Genomic DNA, 21,098 nt, shown 5'->3' with positions numbered 1-21,098 from the left:
ATAGTCTTGTCTGCCGTGTTGGTCCGGTACTCCGGTGATGGGAAGTACTCGCCTACTCGGTAGCATCGCCCTACAGCTGGCTACATGTTTTCTTCCTTGTGCAGATAAGGTCAGAGGTCACAGGTGCTATGCTAGGCTACTCTAGAAATCTTGTGGACCACCGAGAGTCAAATCCTTCTTTTGGCTATTGTTATTCATAAACACACAAACATATGGTTTGCAGGATCGTGATAACTGCTTGCTTATGTGATCAAGCCCCTGAGTGGCTGAGTCTGTCGACCACCTTCTTCTTTCTTGCGCCTTCTCCAAGGTCCAAGGAACCGTGATTCTGCAATGGATTGGCCTGCTGAGCAATCTAGTGGTTGGACGATGAGAAGGTCCACTGGCTGATTATTAATTGGTGGTTAGCCAAACACAAAGCTGTGCCAAAACAAATTCACAAAAGGATTCGATGTGCTGGTGCTTCTCATGGCTTGCTAATTTTTTTACTAGTAAAGATAGAGCTTTATTAACTTTTTTTTTTTGAGCCTTAGAGCTTTATTAAGGCCCTGTTTGGCATGGCTCCAACTCTGGGTGGAGTTGCTCCACTCCAGAACTCCAGGTGGAGCCAGCTCTAGGTGGAGTCGTAGCTCTAGGTGGAGCCAGCTCTAGGTGGAGTCGGAGCTGTAAAAGAGGTGCTCCAAAACTCCACCTCCATTTGCACTACAGCTCCATGGAGTTGGCAACTCCATGGAGTTTTGGAGTTGGGGTGTTTGGCTGGAAAATTAGCTGGAGTTGCTGGAGTTCAGCTCCAGAGCCATGCCAAACACCCCCTAACTAGGCATGAAGTCGGGGGGGCGGCTATAGTTGTGCTCGAAGGAGATTGCGCTAGAACAAGCTATGCCAATCGAGGCCTAGTGTAGTCTCTATATTTTCTTTCCTTTTTTTACAATGCCCATGTGCACTGTCTCGTTATAGAGATCAAAACTTTGTTTTTTATATATAAATATTCTTTTTTTATATATAAAATAGTTAAGTCAAAACTAAAATCAGTTCGACGGTCGATACGGTCAACCAACTGCCTCAGGCCCTGTCGCGCCACCAGCAGGTAGACGTGCTAACATGCCTATGTTGTGTGCCATGACCGATCATGGGCCAGAGAAGTAGAGTGAAACCATCTAAGTCATTAGCTTTGGTTTCTGATTGACCGTTGTTTGATGGCAGGTGACGGGACCAGTGAGATGGTGACATCCGCTTCGGCTACAATAAGATCCTTCAGGCACTTCTTCACCTTGACGGCTGTCTTTGTTGACGCCCGACAGCCTAATGAGCAAAGCAAGGGTTTTGCATATCTTAAGTTTCAGGCTCTTCAGTTTAATGAGCAAAGCAAGGGTTGTGGCAATGGTAGAAATCGATCAAGCCTGTGTTATTTGGGGTGAAACTCCAATTGATTCTCTTCCAGCAGTTGCACGATCTTGTCGTCAATGGCATGTGGCTATTACGATCTTCATTTGAAGAGAAAATCTACATCTATTACCTCACCAGTATGCTTTTAAATCTCTAGCAAGCAACGTGTTTCTGAAAGAAAACAATCTCAGAAGGCCTCTTTGTATTTATTTTCTTTTTTATTATTGGTCGATGCTTGTCAAAATGTTTATTTTCCTTGATATTAATATATATCATATCCGAGACATTTTTAGTCTCTTTTCAAAAAAGAAAAAGTGTTTGACTAGAAAGAGTGTTTTTCGTGAGTTGCGTCGACGGTCCAGGCACCTCATGGGACGAGATGAGGGCAAACAGCCAACACATGAAAACTGGTACGTGTTGAGTGCGCAAAAAATGGACTTCCGTCTGGACTTCCCACATTCTTTCAAAAAGAACGACCACATGATCCTTGTGGCTTGTGAGAACTGACACAAAAAAGACCAATGCTGAGTCCATTCCATCTTATCCCTTCGCATTTCAGAGAACAAATATACTAACAAAAGTGTCAAGCCAGGATAATCCTTGGTGTGCTGGTGGTACTGATAAGATCTGTCTATCTCGTTATCACTCTCTCCCATCCTGTCCATCTCTTTACTTCCACCATTCTTCTACCATCTCTCCATCCGATCCGACAACAATTCATTAGTCTTAAGCTTCAAAATTTCATTAGCTCCACATAGCTCAGCGCACAGGGAGACATATTCCACCTCTCTTAACCTCACAAGAGATGCACATAATAGCCACCTTAAGCCAATCTCCATTTCATTTCTCATTGAAAGGATCAAGATGTCCAAGAGGGGATGTGAATTGGACTAATTCTAAATTTTTTTTGTAATAATTAAATCCTATGGATAGCCCAATTAACCCCTTGTGCCTAGAAAGGTGTTTCTATCAAACTAACGCACAAAGGACTTGCAACCTATGTTCCAAACTTACTCTAGCATGGCAATTTTATAAATGTAAAGACAAGTATTGAATTGCACAAAGTAAATACTCAAAGTAAATGCTCAAAGTAAAGAAAGAGGAACGCGGCGATGTTTTGCCGAGGTATCGGAGAGTCGCCACTCCCCACTAGTCCTCATTGGAGCACCCGCGCAAGGGTGTTGCTCCCCCTTGATCCGCGCAAGGATCAAGTGTTCTCTACGGGTTGATTCTTCGACACTCTGTCGCGACGAATCACCCAAAGCCGCTCACAACTTGAGTTGGGTCACTCACAAGCTCCGCCGGATGATCACCAAGCTCCCAATCACCACCAAGCCGTCTAGGTGATGGCGATCACCAAGAGTAACAAGCACGAACTCTCACTTGACCACGCGAAGCCTAATGAGAAGATGGATGCACACTTGGCTACTATTGATTCACTAATGAGGCTACTCTCTTGGATTCTCAAATCTCAATCGCCTCACTAGGACCTTGCTCTTCTTGGCATTCACAAACGTGTTTCTCAGCTGTTGGAATGAGCAAAAGTGACTCCACACACGAGTGGAGCTTCTATTTATAAGGCAGCCTGAAAAACGAACCGTTATGAGCTTCTGCGGGGTGACCGAACGCTCCGGTCAGTTCAACCCGCGAACCAGTAAAAATGAGTTGACCGAACGCTGGCAGGGTCCGGTCAGCACTGACCGGACGCGTCCGGTCGCATGAAACCCTTACTGGAACCTTACTGGACTCGACCGGACGCTGAACCCTCAGGGTCCGGTCAGTACTGACCGGACGCGTCCGGTCGCAGATTCCCTTCTCTAGAACCTTACTGGAGTCGACCGGACGCTGCCTTTTAGCGTCTGGTCACTTGACCTCTTCAGCGTCCGGTCGCACCGAACGCAGACTGCTGATCAAATGAACTGACCGGACCCTGCGGCTAGCGTCCGGTCAGCATTTGACCCTCCATTCACTTCCAACTCTCGAACATATGTGAATGAAGTTTGCTCCAAAGGATCTTAGGCATTCATAGGAGCTACCTAGAGCTAGTTTTAACAAGTGTGCACCACACCTAACTCACTAGACTCAACTAGATCAAGCTACCCGTTCATACCCCCCTTAATAGTACGGCCAAAGAAAAAAACAAAGTCCTATACTACTCTAAGTGTCACTCCAACTCCAATCGACACTTAGAACTAGTCGTCCTTAACCTTGTCGTCCTTCCTTTAAAAACCAAAACGATTTCCATCGTAGGGGCATGACCTCTTTGATTGCCCAATCGATCTCCATTACCATGACCTAACTTAATTGCCTCTGTAAAACACACGTTAGTCATAGTAATCTTATATTGTCATTAATCACCGAAACCCAACTAGGAGCCTCTCATAGAGACTAATCTTTTATTTCACCTAACATTTCTTATGGGCCTTAGAATTTATTCAACCTAATTGAAATATGGTTAACCACGTCATTAAATCTATCAAAGATAGCTAACTCATTATAATTAGCTCGGACAGATCCAAGTAACCACGTTACCACGCAATGAACTATGCAGGGCACGTTTGCTAGTGAGATACGGGCAACGGTTTGTACGTCGCTACTTCCACACTGAATCGCTGAGGAATCGGAGTGCAGGGACGCCTTTCACCTCCATATCAAGGAGCTGAGCCTGGATCAGCTTCAGGCCGCCAAGTTCATGGTCCTCCAGTATCGCACGGAAGGCACGTGCTTCTTCCTGAAATTGTAAGGTTTGCACTCAGACAGCTGCATCCTGATCCAAATTCAGAAAGCAAGGCTACAAGGGATGTGAATAAGCCTTCGATAATAAATAATGAAAATATATGCTACACTAATATCCATTGAAACGCAGTAGACAGTAGACTTGTGCATGGAGCCATCCTGTCCAAACCAAGTGGCTACAAGTCATGGTCTCATGGGCAACGCTGAGTAGCCAGAACAGCAGAAGTTTGCTTACCCTCCGTTTTGCAGCACAGAATCTGCAGTCGGATGCAGATGGTGGCAACACCTGATTTACGATGAGCCTTCTTGCATCCACACCATCCTTCATTAATGACGCGTGAAATCTTGATGACTCACTAACTGCCATCATCTGAGGAAACAAGCACCCACAAGATTAAACTGGCTCCTAATCTGCAGCTAACCTTATATGACTTCCATGACCTGTTGATGGTTTTTTTCTTTCTTTCTTTCTTCTGAATCAGATTGTTAATATACCAAGCAGCATAATTTCTATTGCCCATGGAAGTCTATGAATACAATAATAAACATGCCTCCAAATATCAACAGGGTAACACTACAGATAAAATAAGTAAATGTTGCTGCCATTGCAAAAATTGTGGTAGCTTTTACCGTTGGAATTGTCACAATGATGAATTCTGTTGATTGTGGATCAAACAAAATCTCACGCACTCTTGCAATTTGCTTCCTTAGTTCCTCTAGCCTGGCAGACTTGATGAAACAAGGAAGATGATAAGCTCGCAGTTTTCTTTTCAGCCCACATTAAAACAAATCAACTGGAAACTGTTGCACACTTACGATTACTTGCACGTTCTTAAGAGACATATCAGAGGATGGCATGGACAAAGCGACATTAATGCCCTGAAATAAAAATGTGCAGCACCATGCATCACACATTTGCATAACCAAAAGACAGATTCCAAGGTTCTAGAAAAACTCAAAGGGAAGAATGCAGCAAGACAAATTTCCAAGCTTGCAGAAGTTTTGTTGTACGGCCCCGTTCGCTTCGTTGAAAAAACAAGCTGAAAAGTACTGTTCGCTGATTTGTTGTGAGAGAAAAACACTGTTCCGGCTGAAAAGACAAGCTGAAAAGTACGGATTATAAGACAAGCATGTAACTTGTAGCCTTTAATGCCTAGTACACCCTATCTGTTTTGTCTCTCTTTAACAATTAAATATCCCCAACTGCATTTGCAACAAAAGTATACTACAAAATGCTATATTGAAGCGTATTGTGATTTTTGGAGCACATGCTGCATGGAATTTACTGCCCTCTAGTATGCGGATAAAGAAATTCAGTGAAGCACAATTAAAAGCATTAACTCCATAACACGATAGAGTCAAAAGGACTCATAACAGGGGAACCTAGACAAACAATTTGGTGTTACAGTCTACAGTCTCAAAGAGGCGCACTGTCCAAAACTCCAAATTGAAACCATGCGACAATTTTCGCAGTGACAGTATCTCAAGTGCATCTGCGCATGATTGTAGAAACTCCCTAATCACGTTACTGATACCACTCGTCCTTGCCACTATATCATAATAATTTATAATATCACAAGGAAAAATAAGTGTCAAGCTTAAACATATACAAATGAAATTCATGAAGGTATCATAGAAATAAAAACAGGTAAGCTAACTAGATATATTAAAGCTCTCACCTTGATGCTCAAAACGAGGAACTTTTCAATCCAATCAGAAGCTGACAGAAGCTTAAGTGTATGTCCCTATACAAGACGCATGTGGTCAAATAACTGTCAGTGGATGAAACGAAGAACATAGTCAGATTAGAACTATTGTGGTGAGAAGGGGACAAACAGTGGATGGAGCATCCAGCACTATACGCCTAAGTTTATTGGGCCCTTGCACTTCAATGGATTTTATCAGCTGCAAAGGATACACATCAAGTGATGAGTAATTTTGGAAAATGCATAAGCAAACAGTAAAGCAAGTAAATTTCGATTGATACCTCTGATAGTAAAAACGCTTCTTCAAGTCCAGGGGGCATTCCACCGAGAATCTCATTAAGCATAGACTTTGCAACCATCAAAGGACAAATGCATGCACAGGTAATGTGATCTATAAAGAATTTAAAAGAAAGAAAACTTCTTTTCTTGAGCAACAGCAAATAAATACTTTATTTGGGACAATCTCCTTGGCATTAGACAGCATCAAACCAAAAGTGTAAGTGCCATGCTGGATCAACTGACCACTAAACTACAACGCTGAAGAAATGATAAGTTGATACGTGCTAAAGAACAAAAACAAGGATATGAAGCTAATAGCCCCGTGGAAAGTTCAAGCATCTCCATTTATCTCAGGTCACAATACCAATAAAAAGAAGATCAGTGCAACAATCAATATACACTTGGTCAACAAAGAAATATAGCTTGAACTTTATAGTTGCTGCATTCACCTAGTGTGGAGATTAATAATTTATTGGAGGGCCATTCAAAAGAAAATGAAGAAGGGAAATGCAAATTTCTAGGTAGTTTATACCATAATATCAGAATGTGTTCCAAGCCCCATCTTTCCAAGTACATTGTTGATAAAAGATCCAACATCTTCTGGTTTTCCCTTTAACTTCAGATGGCCAATCTGCAAAAGAATGTGTTGCGGACAATGTAACAGATAGTTAAAGCCAAGCCAGCAGGACAAGAAAGAGATCTGTAACGTAAGAAAACACAATGCATCGTCGCCCTTGGGAGCTGTCCAGCCAGGAGTGAAATGATTTGGATGATCTTTGACCATTTCTTACAAAACCAAGCGTTTGTTTTATCATGTTACCTACCACCAAATACAATCCAAGGCTTTCATTTCCCAACCGGGCAGCACCTGCTTAATCATGATAGCACAGAGAATAAAATTTGAAGTAGAATGGCAAAAGCTCTAGCATAGCATATCCTACCTCAACTGCAAAAAGAGAGTCAAATCCATCGACGCGTACAGTTTTGCCATCACTCATGTCCTATAAACAGCACAAGCAAGACATTCAGCAAAGATACTAAAGAGACAGTTTTTTCGAGAAGGTGACAGAGGCTTTCAGATACTTGTTCAAATAAATCACCCAGTGACCGAGATGGTTCCGTCGATGCAATAAGTGTTGGTTCACCATGGTTGGCAAACTTCACAGCAAGCGACCCCGCCATGCTTGTTTTCCCCACACCACCTTTGCCTCCAAAGACATAGTACCTCTGTGTAGAGGCAAGCATCTCGCCGAATCCTCCACTCGCATCCACCAAACTAGAATTGTGTCTTTCTGTACAATATTTCAGCAAGAGCATAGTCAGCGTTTCCCTTTCTACTTCAGGGGAGCATCTCAGGTTGTGAGTAATAATCAAATAAATATGAAGCAGGAGTATCGGGGGCAGCGAGATTGTTGGGATCCCTCAAAATCTAAGATTTAGAACATTCCAGAACAATAAAACATGAACAGACCATGAATTAGCAACGATCACTGACTCTAAATCGCCAAAAGAAAAGGCTGGTTAAAGCACCCAAAAATTCGCACGCATTAGCTTAAGCTAAATGAGAAATGGATTAACAAGAGGACAAACCCTGGAAGCTAAGGTGATACATGAGGGGCAGCAGGGTCTTCTCTACCGCCGGTGTAGAAATCCGGCGGCGGCCCACGACGGCGAGTCGCCGGTACATAGGGTTTAGAAGCGCCGCCATTTTGCTCCGGCGCAGGGTTCTGCTGGCCTTCTTCTGCGCGTTTTGGCGTCCAATTGGAATCGCATAGGTCATGTCTTATACTGTAAGTTATATATAATCATTGTTTAAACACAAACATAGGTCAAGATGGCCGAGTTGGTCTAAGGCGCCAGTTTCAGGTACTGGTCCGAAAGGGCATGGGTTCGAATCCCATTCTTGACAATATTTTTGAAGTTTTTTCTATTTTTTTTTCATTTTGATTTTGAAGCATTTCTCATTCTTGACGATATATTTTTTTAATTTCTAAGTGTTTCCATTTTGAAGCACTTTTATTATCTTCTAATGGTTTTGAAGTTTTCCTATTTTTTCATTCTGATTTTGAATCATTTATATATCATTTGACAATATTTTTTTGTAAGTGTCTCCATTTTGAAGCATTTTTTATTATCTGCTCATGGTCTAATCGCCTCAGTTTTTCTTTGCCTTTATGGCGATTTAGTCCAACAATAGCAAATCGTGCAACAGAAGTTATTCCAGATAGTCTTCCGTGTTATCGCATTTTACCTCTTTTGTTGCACATGAAACATGGATAGCGTACAACAATTATATGCTGGGACGGAGATAAAAAAAAATATATGAGGACGAGAACCATTTATCCATGGCTGTTTTTTTTTAAATTACACAGTGCAATGTAGGGTCTACTTGGTTGGCTTCCAATTCTTGCTCAACCAAAATCATGGTAAGCTTTATTTTGTTTATTAAAGCTTGTTGGTGAATTGGAACAAGAATTGGTTCTAACGATAGCTTCTTTCACATTGTTGCATCATTCGCTAAGGCAAGATAGGCTCCTGATGTTACATGCAAAGCTGCAAATTTCTAGAACTTTTTTGGCTACTATAATATGAAAATGTATCCTTAGGATGTTATTGATTTATGGTGAGAATTTGTTTCTTGCTATATCCCGTTATCAATTACTTCCTCTGTCCTAAAAGAATGTAATTATGGAAAACGTGTCGGTCAAATTAGTTCAACTTTGATCAAGTTTATAGTAAATAATATTAGCATTTATGTCTCTAACTAAATTCATTATAAAAATATATTCTATAACTAATCTATTGATATTTATTTTGTTCTATGAGTATTATATATAGTGCATTTTCATATAATTTTAGTCAAAGTTTAAACTGTTTGACTCATCAAAATGCGAGAATTGCATTATTTTGTGGACAGGGGTAGTAATTCATAAAAAAGATATTGTCCATGTTTGTTTTGATATCTTGCAGATACCTCACCACAGGCCTGTTGTGTACAAAAGATCCAGATTATCCAGGAAAAGGTGGACTATGAACTGTCCATGTATGTGCGAGACCACAGCGACGAGTGAGTCGCTAGTGCGAGTTTGAGTAAAATGCACCCAGAGTCCTTAAATTTTTTGGGTTTTCCCATCTGGGTCCTCAAACTAAAAAAGCGACTATCTGGGTCCCTGAACTATTGTCACCATGCACCAATGGTCTAAAACCTGCCATGTCAGCACTAACATCTAACGTGGCAGTGCCAGAGTGACAGCTGGACGACGTGGCCATACTACCTTCTAAAACAAACCCTGCCACGTACTCTTACTCACTCCCAAGTCCCTCCTCTCCATCCGGGCGGCGTCGGGGCGGGCCACGAAGGTGCTGTCGCCCTTGCAAGGCTGCAACCATGGAAGCGTGGTCGGCGCCGACGTCTCCGGGCTGGTATCTGCCCGCGAGGGCCACGGTCATGGAGCAGAGCGGCAGCAGCGGGCATTGGCTATACAACCCGAAGACCGACACCAGCGATCCTCTCGGTGTCGGCGCTGCCGGCGTGCACACAGCGGCGTCTCCGCCTCAACGTGCCTAGGGATAGCATATGGGCTTCTCCGACTTCCGAGTTCCGACTCCATCCCGGCGTTGAGCAAGGAGCACAAGGGCAGGTTCCCGGGTAACTACTCGCATCGGGACTTCACGTTCCGATTCTTCCTGGAGAAACAAGGAGTGACCGGGTATGCCTGGTTAGTAGCCATTGGCTCCGCCTTGGTTGAAACGGCCGCCGCCGCCGGTACCCGGGTCACGGCGAGTACCTCAGGTACATCAGGGACTTCTGTGATGCGTTCGGGCTCATGAACGACGTCGTCAGGCTCAACACCAAGGTCCTGCACGTCGGCCTGGCGGCGCGGCGCATAGCTGACGATGGCATGATGCGCTGGACGGTGAGGTGCTCGTCGAGACATGGTGATTGACTGTGACGGCGAGGTGGTCATCGCGGAAGAGGTGTTCGACCCTGTCGTCATGGCCTCCGGCCAGTACGCCCAGCCAAGACTCCCAACCATCAGCGGTATGGACAAGTGGACGAGGAGGCAGCTGCATTCCCACTCGTACTGCGTCCCGGACTCCTTCAGCGTCGTCGGTCTCGGAGAGAGTGACAAGGAGATCACGCTGTAGCTCCGCGAGGTGGCGAGAGAGGTGCATATCAGCGTCAAGTTCATGGACGATGCCACCGTTGTCTCCGACATGAGGAAAGCTCTGTCCAGGAACCACAACTTGCACCTGATCTGGCTAGCATCCTGGTGTCACCTGACCTGACTAATGTGATCGATCTTTGCTTTGCATTTCGCAGATCGAGTGCTTGTGTGAGGATGGGCAGGTAACGTTCGCCGATGGCTCTCATCGCGGGCACGTTCGCCATGGTCGCTGGGCGCCATGGTCGCTGGGCGTGAGCTCACGATGTGCCACCGCCGGGCTCGAGCTCACGATTTGCCGTGGACGCCGTGGGGCGTGCGTGCCCGGGCAGCGGCACTCTGCCCGTCGCCGTGTCCCCGCAGCTACCACCTCCGTGCTGCCGGCAGCAATCTCCATGATTGTGCGTGGGCAAGCGAGCACGGGCTGGATGCCGCAGCCGCCAGGTGGGCGCACGAGCAAGTGCCGCCGCCAGGCGGGCGAGGGGCAAGGCGCCATGCCATGCGGACGAGGGAGCAACAGACGAATGAGGAGGCAGGTTTTTTTAGAAGATAGCATGGCCACGTCGTCGAGCTGCCACTGTGGCACCACCACTTTGGATGCTGTGTGCGGACGTGGCAGGTCTTGGACCATTGGTGTATGATGACAATAGTTCAGGGACCCAAATAGTCGTTTTTTAGTTTGAGGACCTAGATGGGAAGGAGGTAATAATTTAAGAACCATGGATGCATTTTACTCGCCGAGTTTTTCGGCCTCATCTTTCCTCCATGTCGGATGAAACATGATGTCAGCTAGCTACGTCGCTGATCCGTTGAGGACGCCGGAGAGTTGGAATATAACCCAGGTCGGCTGCACGCGAGAGCATGAAAGAAGTGATGGACAAAATTTGAGTGGGAGAACCTTTTAATATTAACAACATGCAGTACAATTTGATTTTTTTTAGCCTGGACTTCTAGTGTATAAATTGTAGGATCTGTACTCTACGCAACACACTCACACCGCCACACACACGCACACACCTAGAAGCTACAACCTATACACCTCAAACGTCCTTCTGGAAATCACCGAAGCTACACAAGCCTCGTAGACGACGGACACGTCGTAGTCCGCGCAACGCGAAGCTTTGCTACTGCGCTACACGCGCGTATGCAGTACAATTTGAGTTGAGTGTATGCATAAATGGCGTTATTTCAAAACTTCCTCATGCATGGGTTGTACAGATCGCCAGCCATGGGCTATGGCATGTGGCCCGTTAGCGTTTTCCACGGACTACTCCCTATGGGGCTATGGGCTACAAGGTCGATGCAACAGCAACAGGGCTCGTCGCGCTTCCTTCCGCACCACCGCATCACTCTGCCAAGTGCCAACCGCTTGACTCGCCGGTCGCCGCTCGCCGCGGCCGCGAACAACCGGCTGCACTGTCCGCAACCCACCGTCCCGATCTTACCGATTTTGCGGCGCCGACCATCGCTCTGAATCGACCCCCAACGGGGAACGGGCCTGCTGTTGTGCTGCACTGCTCCTGGTTGAGAAACGAGAACACGCGACGACGCGCGCGGGAGCATGGCCGGTTTTTGCTTGCTTCCCCGGCCCTGTCACTCTCAAGTCTCAACTAGTCAACAAGACGTACGGTACCGGAACTGTCTGTCATCAAATCAAATTGTTCATACCATGGCAAGCTGAGTTGCAGCCGGCCGGCAGGGTCGAAACTCGATCGTGTCTGATGAACTTATTAGTACACATTGTGCAAAGTGAGTAGCTCTGAGTTACACACAAGTTTACATACACACGTAGTACGTGGATCTCCACTCGCGAGCTGCGGCAGCGTGTCCATTCGACATTCACCTTTCATTGGCATGCAAGATCATGCATCTCTGTACAAGTATTTCTGTAGCACAAAATCGTTCGCACCCTAGAACAGTAGGTAGCAGAACGTGCAGCTCAAACCTCAAAGAGAGAAAAGAAAAAGTGCTAACGAAAGAAATAAAGAGAAAAAAAAAAGCGCGAGAGGAGAAGATTAAAAATCGAGAGACGAAAACAAAGCAAGAGAATTGACACTTTCGATTGCACTGGAACGCCACGGATGTACTCCGGATGATCAGCACTTGTTGTGTATGGGGTCGGAGCCTCTCCGGACGCGGCGCTTGCTCATCCTGTCGGGGTCGAACACCGTCGACGGAGGGGAGGAGGAGCCGCCGAACGACGCGGCGGCCTTCCAGCTGGACGCGTCGAGCCTGGCGCTGCTTGCATCGGCGCCGGGGGCGGCGTTATCGCCCGCCGCTTTGTTTGGTTGCTCGTCGGCCGGTGATGATGACGAGGCGCCACGCCGGCTGCTGCTCGTCTGGTCCGCGAGAGGGGCCGCCGGGACTCTGACGGCAGAAACCTCGGGGGTGGAGCTCAGAAGAACAGCGAGGACAAGAGCCGCCGCCACCAGCGCGAAGCCGACGAGTCTCATTCTCTTCTCCTCCGATCCCTCTCTCTCGCGCGCTCTTGCAATGAGAGCCGGCGGGCCGGGGGTGGATACCACCCGCTGCCTACGCGCCTATGCCACTACCAAGCTTATTAGCTTTGCGGCAGGAGTAGCGTGCGGGCAGCAGAAGCTGCGACGGCCATGTCTGTTGCTGGTTTGCAATGCCAATGCCCGGCTTGTGCGCCTTTGTTCCGGTAGATATAGGAGGCAGGAGGCCCCTCGTCCTCGTCTGGCCGCATCTGTAACAGAGACGGGTGAGGTTGAGAGCGAGCGTGAGATCTCGCGGTGGTCCAAAAGCAAAAGGAGACAAAGAGAGGGACACCCCCAACAAGGCAACACGTCGCTTTTTGCGTACTTGAGGTGGTGTAGTAGAAGTAGATTGGCATTATGTACGTAATCCCCGGGCGTGGCCTGGCTAGCTTGCTACGTACTAGTAGTAGTACAAGTGAAAATTAAAAGAAACAAAGCGTTCGTGTATCGCACACACATCAGTACATCACTGCGTAGTTACGGGAGGATTTGCACTGACGAACGTACGACAACAAGGAGAAAAAGAACAGGCATACAGGTGAGCGTGCCCGCGAAGAAAAGAAGAGAGTAGAGTGCATGCGGCTGTATCGTACTACTCGTATTACTGTGGTCTTGTCCACTGTGGGGGAGGGGTTACTGTTGAACGCTGTTTTGGAAGATTCTTCCAGGTGGAAAACAAAGCGGCCGGCACTAGCCAGCGGTACGCTTTTGGTCTTTCTAGGTTTGGATGCATCGACCGCAGATCATCCAATCCTTTCGCACCTGCGTACTCTGGCTGGCGAGCCGAGCCGAGGCTAGCGCGCGGCGTTCCCCCTGCCGCGAGAGCTAGCAGCGCCGAGAGCGCGGACGACCGAGGGGACACGCGCTCCTGTGCGCCGTGCTGGACAAAGAGAACGAGGCGAGCTCATGCTGCTTCCTGCTTTATGGATTAGTAGTACGTTGCTTCCTCTCCCCGGCTCGTTAAGTTGTTCCCCATCGACGTCGCGTGCCGTGCCGCCGTTCCTGTGCATGTGCCGCCGGCCTTGGACTGGGGTGGTGGGACCGGTGCCAAAGCTCGCTCGCCTACGGGCTACCCCGTTCAAAGATCCAAAGCGAGCAGGAAGCCGAATCCCGCCCGCCAGCCACTGCCACGCCGCGCAGCGAGAAAAGCAGCGGGGGAGGCTCTGCCACTGTTGCCGCGCGCAGGGACATTCCCCTTCTTGCCTTCTCCTTCCTCCCTTTCGCTTTCTCTGGGTAATCCCCTTCGTCCGGTTTTAACTTAAAGCGCGCCGGCGAAGCAAAAAGCACGAGCGAATCCACACTGCCCATTCGCTAAATCACCACCGTGACCGGGCGACGGCCGTGGCGTACCATCGACCATCGTGCACGCCCTTGCCCTCCGCGGGCGCGCCACCTCCGGGCCAGAGCGCGACGTGAGCTAACGCACCGCGACGTCACCTCGGCTGCGGCCTGCGGGGCTTCGGCCACGGGCTCTCTCTCCGTTGCATCCGGTGCGGACGAGCGGTCACCACAAAACACTGACTGACCGCGTGCACACCATCGCATGATCTTGCCAACCAAGAAAATGAGAACAATTCCAACCAACAGGTGAGATGAACTGATGGAAATCAGGCGATAACAAATTCAACCAACAGCTCAGACTTCCAGCGAGTTCTCTAACATGATAACATCAGGCTGGTTCAACAATAATCTTAAGATAATAACAAGCACGGGAAGTGCAGCTCATGCTCATATACATGTGCAGGGAATGTCTACAGCGAAAAGGATATCTGAATATTCCTAGTGAAATTGGGGGCATGGACAGCTTGGCCGGTGCGATAAACTTACACCGCGACAGCTTGGAATATGTGTGTTCTATTTCTCGGAAATTGATCAGACGTTTGCCTCTTCCAAAGGCAAGGTTGCCTCAAGGGTTTCAGAGCCTCGCCGGATTGTCAAGGTCACCTGATCCCCGACGCCATAGTCATCCAGAACCCTCAGCAGGTCAGATTTGCCCTTAACCTGTTCCCGAAATGACGACACAAGAAACACGAGCAAGGTTCAAAAGACTATCCGGATCTCTTAAATGCCTACACAAAGACGACCACATTAATGAAAATGGAACTCACAGGTTTGCCATCCACGGCAACGATGATATCACCGAGAACAATATTACCAGCGAAACCCCTGCCGGTCGGAGCAAGACCTGCTTTGGCTGCAGCACTGCCCCGAGGTACCTACGGAGGAACAGCCGATAGGAAAAAATGGGGATGCAAGTGCAGGCAAACATCTACAGCATCCTGTTTGGATAACAAAATAGAAGGGTACCAGTGATTCAGTTTACCTTAAGTATAAGAGCTCCGTTGCGAACATTAAGCTGATATGCAATTGGATCTGGAGCAAAGTCCACATTCAAGCCAGCACGACGAACCTTAAGAAAGAAATGTTAACCTAACTTAGGATAGGATAAAATAAAATACAGAACGTAGACAGATGTATCAGAGTTGAACAAAGCGTAACATTAAATGAGAAAAGCAACCCAATTTGCTTATCTGTGCTATAAATTTTGTGAAAAAAAAAATCCTTCAAGAGACAGCAAAATATATAGTGGACGTGATCTCGAGGGAAGGATAGTTAGTCCTAGCTAGGCAAACTGAGACCAAAATAACTTCCATTTTCACTGAAAAAAGGTTAATATACCATTCAAAGAACCTGATCAGCTGAACCTTAACCTCCTACTGCAAATTTTCCATATCTTGCATAAAAAAAAAGGAAAACGCCATATCTTACAAATAATTGCATGCTTGTTCAGAGCATCTGATCTACTGTTAGTATGTTATGCTAACCGTACATACTAGGGACAACTGGAATTAAAAAAAAATTAATAAAAGCATCTTAAACAGTAACAGTTCATTGATAAATCTCTCTCAAGGCATTGTTTAGAAAACTTTGGAGTATGAAGTTGGTAATGAAAGACATCCATGCAACATACTTTTCCGAACTGAATTAACTGAGGAGTGATTTTAAGTACAGTTGATGATGGGATAGCAAAGCCAACACCAGCAGATGTTCCTGAAACAGCGAAGAAACAGTCACATCTCAGACTAACTGTTGAAACAGCATAAACTTAAGTCATATATTGGATATGAGGCAATCTGATTTATGCACTACCAGGACAACACAAACAGAATAAAATAAACTTATGGTCTGTACAGAAGCTAGGATCTAAAGAGTATAAAACTATTACCAATCCATTTTAAAGAGAATAATGACATGTAAAAACTTAGGCCCCCTTTGGATTGAAGGATAGGAAAAATGTAGGGATAGGAAAAACATAGGAATTGATGTGCCATGTTTCTTCAATCCTATAGGATTACCAAACGCAGGAAAATAAATGAGAAGCTCTTTGGTAGCACCACAGGAAAACCAAAGGAATTCTGTACAACAGTTTGGATTTGAACAGCTAGCCATTGCATTCGAAACAGCAAACTTGCCGTTACAGTGCTTATACATATATGCAGCAGCGTTGAAGGAACTGACACATTCTTTGATTTGCCTTTGCCAGTCCTGTGCGCATGATAATTTGGTAGATAGAAGCAGCACGCTAATTAGGCTTAGGGGCGCCCCAAACTGCACCTTTTTCAGGCCTACTACTGCAATCTTTTGGGTGGATCTGAGTACTAAAATGTCGATCCTCAGTTAGGGAAAAGGAACGTACTTGGAAGCAGATGGGGAAAAGATAGCGCACCTGGACGACGGAGGAACGCGCGGATGAATGGACCCGCTGCGTTTGTGGTTGCAAGCGATGGACTAGATGGCCGGAGATGGGGTCAGGCAGATTCCGTGGTCGGCGTTGGGGCAGGCCGACTCTCCCTACATAGCTAGCGATGGGGAGGGCGTCATGCTGTCCCGTGCAGCGGTGCAGCGGTGATGCCGCGGCCGTCGCGCGAGCCGGCGATGGGGCGTCCGCCAGGTGCGCCAACGACAGGCGACCGCCGCGCGAGCCAGCGATGGGGCGGCCGTTTGTCTTTGGCGCGAGCACGAAGATGACCGAGAAAGAGCGAGGCGCGCGACAAGTCCGATTTCGCGCCAGGAAAGCTTCCAAGAGGTCTGACCTCATGTTTATTTTCCTCTGGAATCAGGCCATAGGAATGCAATCCTAAGGAATTATTCCTTTACTTTCCTGTGAACCAAAGGGCTAGATAGGAAAAAATTCCTTAGGAAGATGAATCCTCCAAAAATCCTGTGCCAATCCTTCAATCCAAAGGGGTTAGCCTCTAGGAGACTAGGATGCAAGCCAATGCCAAACTAAAGAAATGATTTTAAATACAGTAACACCAACTCAGCATTCCATCCTATATAGGAAGTCAATAAATGTCATCACTCATCACAATAATACAATGAACAAAGAAATCTAGAAAATGAATCAGAAATATATGTAGTTATTAAACTTTACGATAAGCTAGTTAAGATCATGACAACAACACTTGTGAAATATTGTTACATGTGTACTTTTCACTGATGATGGCCAGATAGCATAGATGTTGAGGTATGTGTAGCTGTTTATGCATAAAAAACAGAAACATCTGCAGCAACATCTCAGCATAAGGACTATTTTATGGATGGAGGTATCGAATCATATGTTTTGCTAGCACTGTTTTGAGAAATGGGATTAATCTTACCAGTCTGTGTGAAAATTGCTGTATTAATACCAATCATATGCCCCTTTGAGTCAAGCAAAGGACCACCACTGCATTGAGGTTCATAAAATACATGGTTAGCAAAGTGCTTTGTAGTACCTTTTCAGTTGAGGGAATCATAGTGCATCATATTTAATGAAAAAGATATGACACAGTAGAAATGCTTAACAAAGCAAGACCTAATGTATGTAAATCACTAGTTGCAATGTACTTAAGTAATCGGGTATGGATAGGATAAAGGTCGAGCTTGTATAATGAATGCAGTAGGCTAAACATCTGAGTGCAGAGAAATAGTTAACTCAAAACAGGTTATCAATTAAAGCTTGTCAGGCTCCCAACTTGACTATAGTGATCCCAAGTTCCAGAGTAGTAACATGCTAACCACTGATATAATCATTATGCAAACTGCTAGAGCAGAAATTTATCTCCAAATTCGTGCATCATAATGTTCGATGCTAGTCACTTAAATAAAGTACCAATTAATAGTCTGTATACTGATCACTGATGTAAAATCTGATTCACTATTTTGCACTTTTACAATCGGCAACGATCCTCGCTATTCTACAATGTTTGAAGTGGTATCGAGTATAAAGTATAAACCATATATGGTACTCCATCCGTCCAAGAATGACAATCATATTTTGATCAAGGAAAAATCAAAATTTACAAATTTTGGTCCACAGTTAGCCTATGAGATGATATTGATTCTCTCAACAATTGACAACATATTGTAAGAGAAATTAAGGGTCAAAATCTACTTTGTATGACATTTCCTTAGCCAAAATATTCTTAGGATTGTCTAAGTGCTAAGTTCAGTACAACAGAAGCATTAATGCTAGGTGATCTTAAGAAAAAACCATTAATGCTAAGGTGAATCCAGAATAGAGAACAATTGATGTCACTAGTGTTCAAAAGAATGATTATTGGTCTTGTTTTCTCTTAGATCAACAACAGTTTAGCCTTGTATTTAAAACTCATTGTTGTGAAGTGACAACATCAAAATAGCCTGGCTCCATCCCTGCTAGGTGCTAACAGTATCTTCGAAAGTAAGCCTGAAACCTAAGCTGCAAAATTTCGTTCGGATAAGATAATCAATGTAGAAAAGCATTTTGAGCCATATCTACAAACCTGTTACCAGGGTTAATAGCTGCATCTGTTTGAATTCCACCTCCAATTGTCACCCCAGCCTGACTGAAAATATCTCGATTTAAACCACTGATAACACCGACAGTTAGAGTATGGTCAAAACCAAAAGGATTTCCAATTGCTAAGCATTGCTGACCAACTCTTAGGGCCGAGGATTGTCCCACATTAATTGGCTTCAAGAGATCTGTAGGAGCATCAACCTATTACATGTCAATGTATTAGGTACTAAAAGAAACTGATTGACAAGACCTTTTCAAATGCAAAGGATAGTGAAAGTTAATAAACACAACTACTGCACTCAGGTGAATACCAAAAACAGACTTTGATTAAATTGGTTGGCAAACATGAGATGAAATTTTCTAGTGACAATAAAGGCTATCAAGCATTCCACCCTCTTTTCACTTTCTACCTTTTCTAAGATTGGCATTCCTTGGACCATGCCATATGCCATGTAATTAATCTAAGTAACTAGACAGATAATTCAATGGTTAGTGATAAAAATAATAGATTGAGATGCATGTAGAAGACTGAGATGATATGCAAATATGAATAACAATCATGATGACATATATTGGAATGAGACAAAGGTGAACTATGTTGACATTGAAGACTGTTCGAGAAAAATGTTGACATTGTAGACTATCTTCAATTCTTCATATACGGCATTATGAATCAAGTGCTGATACTTGACTCAGAATCAGTCAAAATACATCTTACCTTAAGAACAGCAAGATCTTTAGCACGATCTGCACCAACCAATTTGCCTTCAAAATTTTTCTGTATCCTTTCAAGTAGATACAATAGGCCATTAGTTGGCTTGCATATACAAGAATGCTGGTATCTTCGTCATACTTAATTCATCAAAATGTATTACCCTTCGGCAGCAAGAATGTTGACACGTGCAACAACATCACCAGGCTTCGGATTTTTTGAAAGAGCACTGCCAACAACTGTAAAGCACAGAAAAGATGTAAGGTAATGCTCATATACAGTAGAAATTTGATCATCTCAGATCAACATACCATGATAATTTGTAACAATATGTCCAGAATCATCCCACACTACACCAGAACCATTTCCTTCAGGGATCTAAAATGAATGAAAAGTTTCACTCAATCAAGTGCTTCTCACACCTTTATATTATTAAAAATCTGTCATTAAACGCTATCTGCAAAATATACTGATGAGAACAGAATACTCTTGAGCCTGAACTTAGAGCATGTAATTCTTTACCTCCACAACACCAGTAACATTAAGCTGTGGCCGTAGTGTTGCATCAAAAATGTTGACGACTGAGTAAGTATTTGTTTCGAATAGTTCTGCGATCCGTTTCTGCCATTCAGGAGCATGACCCAAAGAAGCGTAAAGATATCTTGAGAACAAGCTTATAGGATAAACCAAGCAAGTAGGTCCAACTGAACACTGACCTCAGTTGGAAATAATGGCCCAGATGGAAAAATCTTGGGAGTCACATCCTCGATTTTGACAGATGTATCACCCAAAGCAAGTGCTGCAGTAAGAAAACGCCAAATTAAAAGAGACCATATACCATGGACAATTAAAAAGCAACCTATTGCAAAGAGGAAATTGTCTGGTCACTGTGAAAGGTACTGAGAGTATTTCTAAGAACACCTAAATTACCGATGTCACTTGGTCCGAACCTGGAAAGTACCTTGAAGAATATAAGCTAAGACAAAAGGCTGACAAACCAATAAGCTTCCTCTTTGACACAAGCAATAAGGCTTTGCTTGACATTGCACCAAGATCACATGTTGTCCTCATTGACCTGGAAGATTCGGAAACAAAAATAAAGAGAAGAATCCAGTGACCAGCTAACAAGTAAAATCAAATGATAATAAAACTAAAGTCTATGCAAACCGTTAGCAACTGCAGAGAGTGAGAAGAAGTAGAAATGGTATGTCGAGTATTATATATATATTATATAATATAACAGAACATGAACACGCTCTTATCTTGTAGCAACCACAACCACTTAACAGATGCCAAACTTAAGTACGGAACTAGTATATGTATATCCCAGGTGGTACAGCACAGCCCACAGCACACTTTACACGGAGACGAACAAAAAGAATGAGAATTAAAAGTTGGAATGCAAACACCAAGTACAAACACGAGCAAAGTATGTAGCAACCCAGAACTGCTTGATTCTGCCGATCAAAATCTTGTTGCCCAAAAGAAGAAAAAAAACATCCTGGTGGGTGGAAACAAGTTGTCAGACCTTGGAGGCGCTTCCTCGCTGTCGTCAGTGTCGTGGGTTGCCGAGGCGACGCCCTCGACGACAACCCTCCGGCGGCTGACGCTCCTGGCCGCGGCATGCGCAGCGGGAGCGTTGGTGGACGGTCCGCAGGGTAGGCACTGCATCCCAGGCGGGGGAGGATTCGTGTCCGTGTGTGGCGCACGAGCTGCAATCTGTGGGAGTTTAGGGATAGAAGCTGGAGGGCGGCGTTTGGCACCTCTGTTCTCTTGCCTCCACGGCCCCAC

General features: G+C 45.2%; 3 protein-coding genes and 1 non-coding gene across 5 annotated transcripts; 1 reads left to right on the top strand and 3 right to left on the bottom strand.

The window, feature by feature from the left end:
* Window positions 1-3,714: 3,714 nt before the first annotated feature.
* Window positions 3,715-7,843, bottom strand: LOC136493104 (ATPase GET3B-like). 2 transcript variants are annotated; one of them, XM_066489148.1, is made up of 11 exons: window positions 7,698-7,843; window positions 7,191-7,399; window positions 7,049-7,108; window positions 6,640-6,738; window positions 6,110-6,175; window positions 5,959-6,027; window positions 5,802-5,867; window positions 4,939-5,001; window positions 4,753-4,851; window positions 4,358-4,492; window positions 3,715-4,117 (listed from the first exon to the last, which is right to left on the bottom strand). In XM_066489148.1, the coding sequence occupies exons 1-11, from the start codon at window positions 7,813-7,815 to the stop codon at window positions 3,980-3,982; spliced, it is 1,122 nt and encodes a 373-aa protein (XP_066345245.1). In that variant the 5' UTR covers window positions 7,816-7,843; the 3' UTR covers window positions 3,715-3,979. The 2 variants fall into 2 exon arrangements, 1 of the variants encoding a protein (XP_066345245.1); XR_010768301.1 differs by lacking the exon at window positions 3,715-4,117 and having other exon boundaries at window positions 4,454-4,492; window positions 4,939-5,225.
* A 92-nt stretch (window positions 7,844-7,935) lies between these two features.
* On the top strand, window positions 7,936-8,016 carry TRNAL-CAG (transfer RNA leucine (anticodon CAG)). The gene has a single exon. It is a non-coding gene; the product is annotated as a tRNA-Leu (tRNA).
* A 4,173-nt stretch (window positions 8,017-12,189) lies between these two features.
* Window positions 12,190-12,920, bottom strand: LOC136491144 (uncharacterized). The gene has a single exon (XM_066487375.1). It carries the CDS (start codon window positions 12,724-12,726, stop codon window positions 12,370-12,372), a length of 357 nt encoding a protein of 118 aa, XP_066343472.1. The 5' UTR covers window positions 12,727-12,920; the 3' UTR covers window positions 12,190-12,369.
* A 1,449-nt stretch (window positions 12,921-14,369) lies between these two features.
* LOC136490714 (protease Do-like 8, chloroplastic) lies at window positions 14,370-21,096 on the bottom strand. Its single transcript, XM_066486914.1, has 13 exons — window positions 20,836-21,096; window positions 20,258-20,382; window positions 20,024-20,106; window positions 19,830-19,928; window positions 19,619-19,685; window positions 19,471-19,546; window positions 19,314-19,380; window positions 18,579-18,796; window positions 17,433-17,500; window positions 15,743-15,822; window positions 15,095-15,181; window positions 14,880-14,987; window positions 14,370-14,772 (listed from the first exon to the last, which is right to left on the bottom strand). The coding sequence occupies exons 1-13, from the start codon at window positions 20,976-20,978 to the stop codon at window positions 14,644-14,646; spliced, it is 1,350 nt and encodes a 449-aa protein (XP_066343011.1). The 5' UTR covers window positions 20,979-21,096; the 3' UTR covers window positions 14,370-14,643.
* Window positions 21,097-21,098: the final 2 nt, after the last annotated feature.

This window comes from Miscanthus floridulus, chromosome 11, assembly GCF_019320115.1.
Source record: "Miscanthus floridulus cultivar M001 chromosome 11, ASM1932011v1, whole genome shotgun sequence".
Classification (NCBI taxonomy): Eukaryota; Viridiplantae; Streptophyta; class Magnoliopsida; order Poales; family Poaceae; genus Miscanthus; species Miscanthus floridulus.
Note: the sequence above shows the minus strand (reverse complement) of the source record. Positions and strands in the feature narration are given on the sequence as shown.